General features: G+C 39.4%; 2 protein-coding genes across 5 annotated transcripts in view; one reads left to right on the forward strand and one right to left on the reverse strand.

The window, feature by feature from the left end:
* Window positions 1-260: 260 nt before the first annotated feature.
* LOC115006075 (ubiquitin domain-containing protein UBFD1-like) lies at window positions 261-4,648 on the reverse strand. 4 transcript variants are annotated; one of them, XM_029428112.1, is made up of 8 exons: window positions 4,470-4,648; window positions 4,267-4,298; window positions 2,893-3,165; window positions 2,584-2,792; window positions 2,439-2,504; window positions 2,218-2,323; window positions 2,037-2,119; window positions 261-680 (listed from the first exon to the last, which is right to left on the reverse strand). In XM_029428112.1, the coding sequence occupies exons 2-8, from the start codon at window positions 4,280-4,282 to the stop codon at window positions 570-572; spliced, it is 864 nt and encodes a 287-aa protein (XP_029283972.1). In that variant the 5' UTR covers window positions 4,283-4,298; window positions 4,470-4,648; the 3' UTR covers window positions 261-569. The 4 variants fall into 4 exon arrangements, with proteins under 4 accessions (XP_029283972.1, XP_029283973.1, XP_029283971.1 ...); XM_029428113.1 differs by lacking the exon at window positions 4,267-4,298; XM_029428111.1 differs by lacking the exon at window positions 4,470-4,648 and having other exon boundaries at window positions 4,267-4,447.
* A 2,590-nt stretch (window positions 4,649-7,238) lies between these two features.
* The window catches only part of LOC115006074 (UNC93-like protein MFSD11), an 8,838-nt gene continuing 5,622 nt past the window's right edge, over window positions 7,239-10,454 (forward strand). Inside the window, exons 1-5 of the mRNA XM_029428109.1 lie at window positions 7,239-7,701; window positions 8,485-8,540; window positions 8,733-8,840; window positions 8,925-9,004; window positions 9,873-9,969. Of these exons, the coding sequence (XP_029283969.1) occupies window positions 7,612-7,701; window positions 8,485-8,540; window positions 8,733-8,840; window positions 8,925-9,004; window positions 9,873-9,969 (431 nt within the window). The 5' untranslated portion in view covers window positions 7,239-7,611. The remainder of the gene's footprint in view (window positions 7,702-8,484; window positions 8,541-8,732; window positions 8,841-8,924; window positions 9,005-9,872; window positions 9,970-10,454) is intronic.

Consider the following 10,454-nt stretch of genomic DNA (forward strand, 5'->3'; position numbering starts at 1 on the left):
TCTTCGTGCGGTACCTGGTAAATTATCTATGAGAATAAGCATTTTGGCAATCATACCAAAAGCTATGTTTAAAGTAAGCCTGCTGCAGTCTGCGAGGGAACAACCCTTTAAAAGGCCATTGTTAAAGTCCTGCGGGGGCCAAATCCGGACCTTAATTTAATCTACAATCTGTGGCAGGACCGGACCGGCTGCAGACAATACAACTAGACGAGAGTTTGAGACGGGGAAGTTACAACACTGAACACACAGACAACAATAAGTTCATTCATTTCATTAAATAAGTTTTATTTCTTTAAGAATAACTGAAGAAAAGTGTTAGCAATTTCTGTACAATTGTTTCATCATTTTCCCTTGGATGTGCTGAAAACCTTGAATGATCAACAGGGCAGAGAAAAGTTATGATGCCACTTAGTGCACTTTTAACCTAAAAACAATATGATTAGTCCACAGGCATCCGTCCGTTTCCTTCAAATGTATTCCAAGAAGTTCCTTAAGCCGCGCTGTTGACTCCACTTTCATTTGTCATTGGCTCCTCCTCCTCTCAATCCCAGTTCAAAAAAAGAGGCACATTAGAAATACTGCCATTTTCCAAGGACTGTGTCTTTGATTGCATCGACAAACTGTGCAGGCACCCAGTAGACCCAGTATTGAGACGCTTCTGTTGGACCCAACTGAAAAGCCTACGAAAATGTGAGAATTATGGGAAGCATGTTTAATGACTTTACACATATTCTACAAACAAAACACTGTTATTCAAATTCAAACCAACGTGCCATCTGTAGGAATAAATGAGATTCTACTATTTAAAATAAGGTCAGCTGAGCTCGCAGCATGAAAATGCTTTTAAATAAATCAACATTCAAAGACGGGATAGCTCCTGACATTCTAGTCTTCTCTTCTTCGCACAACAACAACTCATCATCATCATCATCATCATCATCATCATCTCCTCAGAGATGCAGGAACACACTTTGGGTGAATCACATTTCATTCTTGAGCTAAAACATTACAACACAAAGCAAAATGTCGTTGTAATTGCACTTTACTGCATCGGTGCAGTCGACAGACTGAACCCACATTTCTATTGGCTACACAATCACATTTCTACATTACGGCTGAAACTAACCATTATTGTCATTATCGATTAATCTGCAGATTAGTTTCTAGATGAATCCTTCCAGTCTGAGGGGATTTGTCAGTCCAAAATCCAAAGCAAACCATTTTAACATGATATAAAACAGAGAAAAGCAGGAATTCTCCACATCTGAGACGCTGAATCAGCATTTCTTCTGCGATAAATCGATAATCAAGATAGTTGTCGATCATTTTTCTGACTATCGATCCTTTTGCAGCTCTAATCTACACGTTCAGTCAGTGAGAGGTTTTAATAAACCTCAACAACAAGGAAGCAATGACATCTAGAAATAACATTTTCACTCACACAAAGTTAAATGTCATGATCAGCATTTCTTGTGAACCAACAGCCATGAAATTCCCAGCAGTTTGTGCAACATTTAAATGTCTCAGATTGCTTCTCTGGTCTTGTTTACTTCCCATTCATCAACACCTCAGGTGCAAAAGCACATCCGTTATTCAGCCGGCAGAAGCGTCGAGACCTTTACTTCGTATTCTTTACATTATGACACTTTGTTCTCTTAGAAATAGATCTTGATCTCCACGAGACGGGCCAGATTCAATTAAGTTACTTGTTCTAGGATTTCCATTTCCCTGACAAAGAAGAACACAAGTGCCTTCAGACATAAAGGTTAATCGAGAGAAAGCGCTGACATTTCCCGCTCCGCTGCAGAGCCCACAACAGCAAACGATGACCCCATCACTCTGATGCACACATACTGCAGCTCACTCGCACAAGTTCTAGACGAAGCACAACTGAACTGAACGCATCATCTCTCAACACACGGGTCGGGGTAGTTCTTTAGCTGTCCCTCAACCATTACCATAGAAACGTCACCCGTACGCACACTGGCTTCAGCTTTGGAGAAGGTTTTCATGACGCAGGTAACAGCAACACTTACGATCATGTAATAGTCCTCATGGCCTTCGATGGTTTCAGACACTACGTTTTTAATGGAGCCCATCGGGACCTTCTCCGTTCTCTCTGTAGACATGAACACACACACACACACACACACACGTCATCAGTACTCTTTGAGTCGCGGTGAATTTAGCAAGAACGAGGTCCGGCTGTGCGCTCACCCTTTGTTCCGATCCACAGCTGGTCCTGCTCCAGTTTGAATGTGAGTCTAACTTTTCCTCCGGACTTGTTAAACATTCCAGATAAAGGCACTGTTGGTAATCGTTCCTGTCAGAAGGGAGAAGGCAGTTACTCTTTGTGTCTGGTAATAAGAAAATCATGTAGTTAACATTCATACAAGACCAACAAAACCAGGGATGGACCTCCCTTCATCTCGTCTCACCTTTGTTCCTTTGATAGATGCCATGATGTCATCTGGTTTACCTTTGTCCAACACTTTCCTGTGTTGCTGGAATAACAGAGCCAGTTTAATATCTCACAACTCTGTAAACATCTTAACTATTCTCCAGAAATGCCTTTACTCTTACCTTTTGCCTGCATAAAGGCTCTTTCTTGTCCTCTTCAGCTTTAACTTCCTGCTGAATTACCTCTTTGGGAGTATTCACAGCTAATACATCATTCATTGTAGACCCTACCACCATTATCTTTGCACCATTTGTGATCTTTATTTCACGTAGCGTCTTGTCCTCTGGAAGTAATCCTTTGTACATCACTTTCTGCATTGCAGGTGGAAGACCTAGGAAGACAAGAGAGAGCATTTATTAAGTTTTACTCTTTGGTAATCCCTCTAAAAACAGACATTACAGCACTGAAGGTGAACTGCTGAGTGTCCTCACCAGTGAGAGAGTGGATCCTCTCTTTTAGTTGGGCTCCGGTGTTATCAACAGGGATTTTCAGATCATATTTATTCTTGTTCCAGATGATCTTCAAGTCCACCTTCTCCAGCTCGTCGTCTGCGTCGTCCCCATTGCTAATACTAGAGTCCTGAGTTGTGGTGTCTTCTGCAGCTGTGTGAGATTTAGATTCTGTTTCACCTTTGTCAGCATCCTCACCGAGGGCTTCGGCTTCTTTAGGCTTCGCCTCAGTTTCCATTATGACTTCTTCACTTCCTGGAAGAGGAGGAACACATTGATTAGGATCAATTCAATGCAAAGTTGTTAGTTCTCACAATAGTATACCCCACAATACACATCTGGTACGATGATCTGATAGTGAGCTTGCATGTGTTTCCTGCAATAACTACATTTAAACAGTGTATAGTGCATGAACAACACTGACGTGTGTGTCTGTGAATACGTTTTGTTACTGCCAAATGAAGCAAAGTTTCACTTTCACTCACCAGAAAAATCTTGGGGGAAACCCAGCTTCTCTTTTTGACTTCATACATGATCTTTAACATTTTAAAATCTACAAAGTTTCTTAATTTGAGAGCCTGTCATTCAATAAACAAGAGTTGGTTCTAGTTTGTTTACATTTATCTCTTCTTTTGCAGAAAAAATAAATACCCTTTGTTCCATGTGCATTTCCCCATACTTCCACACAATAAGTAGCTAAAGTGTAAATGCAACTATGAGTCAGCAGTTTTACTTTAAAGTGTGTAATGAAGTCTAGTTTCGCATTATCTGCTCCCCCCCCCCCCTCTCTCTCGTCTTTTTTCTACATATTTCCATTGCTTTTTTTTTTCCATCTAGGCAGCAATTCTTCCCTGAGAGTTGTGTGAGGGGATAAATAAAAGATAATCACGTCTGAAGCTAAACAGACATGAGTCTTGGACGAGAGTAGGTTCCTCGCACTACACTGGATGTTGTGTTACGGTTGGCCTTACTGGTTACACAACTGGTAACGTAAACGTAACAAACTGTTTGTTGGTACTTCGTCGTTACCATTCATAACATGTCCACATTTAGTTAGCTCTTTAACAGCAAAAGTTACTCAATTCAAACCTAACACCGGTTCAATCTTTTAACATTAACTTTGGTCCTTGACAAATCTAGCTACATTTGACTGCTGTTAGCAGCCGTTAACGTTAGCTAGCTACACTGGTAAACATTTCAATAATAACGTCCCGGAGAAACGTACATTTAAATGATACTACATTAATAGCGTTATGTATTATCATGTCAATTACAAGCAGGCATTATTCCATTAACAGTGATTAGTTTCAATGTAAAGATATGAAGGAAATACTGCTGCATTTTCTCAATACCCACCATCCTGGGTCGCCATGATGATTGTGTACAATCTGTTGTAGGTTGAGGCAAAGAGAGTACAGAGAGCAGGATGAGTTGTGTTATTCAGGAAGCAAACTGCAACGAAAGTCGTGTTCAAGCGCTCACTGACGTGTGACAACATAGCAAACAGAACACAAACAATACATGTTTTAAAATGGAATAACAAGTATAGCCATACCTACCGCTACAACGTTAAAACATGTAGTTTCAGTTAGCCGGTGGACAGGAAGACAGAATGGGAATGCGCATGCGCGCTTGAAAATAACTACAAATAAAGTTGTTTCTCGACATAAGCAGTTGTATTTATGATTAAGCAAATCATTTATACAACTAATGTAGTGAAATATATTACGACTGGCATAAAACGAAGATTGTAATGATCATAATTGGAAACGCGAACTGTTTCATGTAGCTACATACGGGAATTATTGGCAAACACGGAAGTGAATGGGAGTGAATCCTCTCGCTTTGCTGAGCTTCTTTGTTGTTGTGGCAGCATGAGCAGACACCGAGAGGTGGCACTTTACTCAATGGCTATTGGTTAAGTTTTTCTTCTTCCTTCATAATGTATGAAGTTTGGTATGTTAAATGATGCATTACCGCCAACTATTGGATTATGTGAAACATCTCCAACTATGCCTAACTAAAATCTACCCCCCCTCACATGCTGATGGACATATTATAAATCCCTTCAACAACTTTTAACACAATCGTATCCTTGTAGCATACTCTATATCTTTGTGTCAAATTACCTGGAGGACTACTTCTTTTTGCAGACAATTCACAATCTGAAAATTGTACCAGAATAATTTGACAAATAGACCAAAAAGAAAGATCTAATAGGCAGGTTGAACAATTTCAGATTCATTAATGAACTCATATGACCCGAACTTCTCATCTCTTACAGCCCAAACTTATAATCTATCCATTTGTAACTCTCTTTTTTGCCACTAATTTTACTGTTGATTTGGCATGCTTGTCCTAATTGCTCTTTCGTGATCATTGCATTCACCATTGTTTTATGGGTTTCTTCATCATGTGAGAACTGCAGGCATGTGATTATCATTACAGTTGTTAACGAGTTCATGAGTCAAATATACTTATTACTTGAAGGACCAAAAGTAAGAATTGCAGAATGCAGAATGGCCCATTTCAGAATTGAATTATAAATATTAATGCATTAATATGTACAATACTTTAATGTTGCAGCTGGTTTAGGTCTGACTTATTTCTTTACTATATATATACTAGACCTTAGAATGGGGTGAAAAAATCGTTTTTCTTTAACCATCTTCTGAGTCAAAATTATTTATGTTCAGGAGAAGAGGCAATTTGTCTTTGTGAAGATTTCAATAGCTGCTTTTGAGGATTATTTAAAATAAGTAGATGAGGTTCCTTCGACAGCCTCTTTGGAGGATTTTGTGAACACGCATGGGGGACAATGATTGAATTTCTAAAATAATCTATGTTCTGTATATTACTATGGAAGGATTCGCCCCCTGAATGAAGATGATACACCTGTGAGGGGCAAAGCTGTGGTTGATGTAACATGTGACAAACTTGTGTCTTCTTCCATGTGTTAGCTCCAAATTAATTAATTCAGTTTGCAAACTGTACGGATCTAATTAAGAAAGATGCAGGATACCAGATCATTCTTTACTGCTCTCAAAAGTTCTAATAAAGACTGAGGCTCATTATATATATATATATATATATATATATATATATATATATATATATATATATATACTGTATATATATATATATATATATATATATATATATATATATATATATATATATACTGTATATATAGCATATGTTTGATACAAGAGATAAATAATAAAGGCGGAATATGACCTTAATGAGGAGGACCGTTGGAAATGATTTAATGGTCACACACACATGTACACATGTGCACACACAGGGACATGTGGACTCTGCATTTAACCCATCCTATTAGTAGAAGCAGTGGGCTGCTATTATATAATCAGCATCCAGTGCTTTGCTCAAGGGCACCTCGGCAGTGCCCATGAACTGGCACCTCTCAAAGTACCAGTCCACGCTCCATACTTGGTGCAAGTGGTGTCTGGAGAGGGACGGCCTCCTTGTCGGAGAGCAAAATGGGTTTAGTAAATCAAGGTCATGTCTTGAGTCCGGTCTCGGTGTGCAGGAGAGCAGAGGAGGAGCGTTAGAAAGACACGACTGCCCGATCTTCGAGAGGACTCGATTTACTCTGGACTCGGTCTACACTCGATTAAGTCAACAAATGAATTTCAGAAAGCTTTTGACATGATCAGGAGAGTTCCTTTAGCTCACTGAATACGGGCTGAATAGAAGATTCTATAGGGCTGTACAGGCCTGTAGTGTAAAACTAAATGAGTATTATAAAATAAATAAAATGATGCTTTGTGCCCCACATTGTTCGCAATTCACATTTAACATGTGGGATACTGTGTGCGAGGGAAATGGTTAGTATTCGCCTGTATGCAGACGACATTGTTTTATAATCACGGTCTGAAGGAAAACTGCAAGAAATGATCCACTGCATGAATAAACGGTGTAAATAAGGGAGACTGATCATGCACACATGCATTTCATAGAAGGTAAATATAATTTGTGAAGCCCACAAAGGGATTAGCAAAGTCTTGATGATGATAGTTTGTATTATTAATCTGACTCTTATAATTTGCAACTAAAGGAAATAAATAGTGTTTTAAAAGTAGTGGGTTAAAAAGAACAATATTTGGATTGTAGTGGAGTAGAAGTATAAATGTAAGTACTCAAGTTGTACCCCACATTTAATTATGTTCATCATATTCATATAATTAGTTTCCAGCACTGACAGAAACACTAAAAGCTCAAAACATCTGTCAAAGTTCTGCTTTTCACGGGAGAATATTCCTCCTGCTTTCCTCTGGAAGGCAGCAAAGCTAAACGACAACACATTGCACGAGGAGGAGAAGAAGAAGAAGAAGAAGAAGCTGGAGAGAGAGTGAGGAAAAGTAAAACATGACGAAGTGGAAGAGGAACAAGGAAGACAGCCCCAAAGTGCTCGTAATTGGAGTCACAAGTAGTCATGCGTAGTCAGCATGACAGAAGGGAAGTGTCCTGAGACAGAGCTGCACTGTCTGCGTCCCAAACTCTCCGCTACACCTCTGCACTCTTATTCCTGCTGCTCGCGCATTAAACTTTCATAAACACTTAGTAAAGTCAGCTTTAGTCGCGTGACTTTGTTTACATGGGTTTACCAGAGGCGTTAGAGTTGTACTTCATGTGAGTCGACAGCACAGCATGTATTGATAGGAGGAGAAAGACAACACCATGGCAGACACAAGGACTTTCAACGTTGTGATTTTGGGTGTGGGGTTTTTGTTCCTCTTCACCGCCTTCACCACCTGTGGAAACGTAGAAGTAAGTCAAAGTTCATTTGAGCTTTTACACATCCAACCTGTGTGTGTTCACTGGAAGTCACATGTGTTTGTTGTTGCCTCTAAAACATTAGATTCGCAAAACGTGCAGAAGTCACTAAATTGAGATTTTCTTATTTCTTATTTATTTCATGTCCCTCAACAACACAATGAAATACAAACGTTTTGTAAACTGTTATGTGCATTTAGAAACATATTTCATAACATATCTGTTTTAGTGCAGCCTTTTGTAATTACGCACCAAAGCTATGGAACTAAAACATGTCTCTTTACTTTAGTGTTTTAATGGAGATATGTTATACACTCTTTAATGCTTTTATTCTGTAATGTTCCCAGGTGTTTCGTTGGAAACATTATTTATACTATTTTAATTCAGCTACTTCACACTCATTTACATCAACACTGTGATTATTGTACTGTAAATGCTCTTATTCTGTCTCATCTTGTACTAATTGTTTTTGCTGTGAAGCACTTTGGGCATGAAAGGTGCTATACAAATAAAGATTATTATTATTATTATTAGTGTAACTCAAATTAATACCTTTATGCACACAATAATAAACCATAAAACTAATGCTTTTGGTTTTGTATGCACATTTTGTTATTACAGCAGCATTACGGCAGACGTCTAAAGCGCAGGAGCTGTGTGTCAGGCGCACCTCGTGTTTCTAATTTCCATCAAATTATCAAACCGGATGAGTGACTTGAGGACATGATTATGAACCCTCTGGTCCAGACTGACCTTGTGCTTTCTTCTTATTTTCAGCAAACTGTAGTGAAAAGCCTGCAGAATGGCACTTTCACTGGGAGTGGGTACCACAGGTAGGCCATGCAGTACAAGTGACGAGTTCTTAGTGGACTCACACAGTTCTGTTGCATAATCCATGAGTACTTTAATCAACACAGAGTCATGTCAAAGCACCACTTTGTGCTCATATGTTTCCTGTAAATAAATCCTTCAGAGGGGACAGACCTACCATGCAGGTTCAAAACTTGTCTCTGCCTCCTTCACAGTCTTGGAATCATCTATGGGGTCTTTTCCTTCGCCAATCTCCTGGCACCAGCAGTCGTTGCAGTGATTGGACCCAAACTGACGATGTTTTTCAGTGGCCTACTTTACAGGTGAATGATTGTAACGACGTACAGGATGTAGACAAAGGTGCTGAAAGGTGTCGCTCACTGCTGTTCTCCGTGCTCTCTGTCCAGCGGGTACATTGCTGTGTTCATCATCCCTTCGACGTGGTCCTTTTACCTGACCTCTGTACTGATCGGCGTAGCAGCAGCCCGTGAGTTCCTCCACCAGATGTGAAAGTAGTTTTTATGTTTGGGGACATGATGTTGAAGCTACGACTGTATTCTTCTGGAATGTTTGCACCAGCGTGCAGATTATAGTTCGTAAACGTTCAAGGAGAAAATGGAGAAAACTCTCTTTTGGTTCTGCAGCTTTCTTTGTCATTAACATATTTGATTTGTATTAATATTAGTCATTTTAACTCTAATTTAACAGGATATCTTTTTGATTATTTTCTAGATTTATAGTTGTGTGTGTATGTATTATAAATCCTCCGAGCTGATCATCTAAAAACGTCTGAACTGACAAAGAAAAGCATCAAAACGTCACATTTGAGGAGTTAAAATTGGGAAATATTTGGCATTGTACAACAGTTTTTATTCAGAATATTAAAAAAGCTTCCCGTGTTTTGGTTTGTGCACATACTGAATGACATTTTTTATTTTCTTAAAGTACACATAAATACTTTTTGCAGCCTATTCAAGCTCAGAGTCTGTGTTCCAGATCGTGTTTAATCATGCGTACAGGGATTATCACGACTGGGCTGTGTTGATGCGCATAAACAGTATTTCCCAAATTAGACCTTAAATGGGTTGGGAGCCACTTCTGTAAATAGTACGTATCACTTAGAGCTCGTAGATGAAAATACTGAGAAAGCTCTGCTGAGCATTTACTGGGAAAATGAAGAGAAATGATGTTTTTTTTAATGCAGTGCTGTGTGATGCATTCGTATCGTGTCCCAGGGCTCCTGTGTGGTTAGAAGCACTGACCAGAGCAGGAAGATCATTTCTCACTTCATGTGGGAAATTAACTGACTGGTTAAGTTTCTCTCTCTCTCAAATGACCTTCTTCACTCCCGACAGTGCTCTGGACGGCTCAAGGACACTTTCTGGTGGAGAACTCTGACGCGTCCACCATCAACAGGAACACAGCGGTGTTCTGGGCTCTCCTCCAGTGCAGGTACGCAGCTGCTGACACCGCTACACTACAGTCCTTCAGATACATATGATACACTTGGATTAAACTGCATGTGATTCCCTGGTTTTTATTTGAGAATCTACATCTGCTTCCTAAACTAACCCAAGGTTGCTATTAAAAGTAGCTTTCGTTATATTCATCACATTCAATTCATCTCCATGTTTTGCTTTTTGTTTGATGCAACTCTCCCAGTTGATCAAAGACATAGTTGCACTGCAGCACAGAGAGGTCCGTGTTTGTAAGCCCGACAGGATATTACTGTATGCTTGTATTTCAGAATGCATGAAATACAAATTGCCGTGTCTTGTCAGTGAGTCATTGGTTTCGCTGCACAATATAAAAACACAAGCGCTTTAAACAGAGTTCTGCAGGTTAGAGATTCGGCCCACTGCTCTTGCACACTCGCTCCACCGATTAATTTGTATTTGCTAAAATATGCAAATTGAATCTAATAATTACATTGGCTG

This window comes from Cottoperca gobio, unplaced genomic scaffold (genome assembly GCF_900634415.1).
Source record: "Cottoperca gobio unplaced genomic scaffold, fCotGob3.1 fCotGob3_460arrow_ctg1, whole genome shotgun sequence".
Taxonomy (NCBI): Eukaryota; Metazoa; Chordata; class Actinopteri; order Perciformes; family Bovichtidae; genus Cottoperca; species Cottoperca gobio.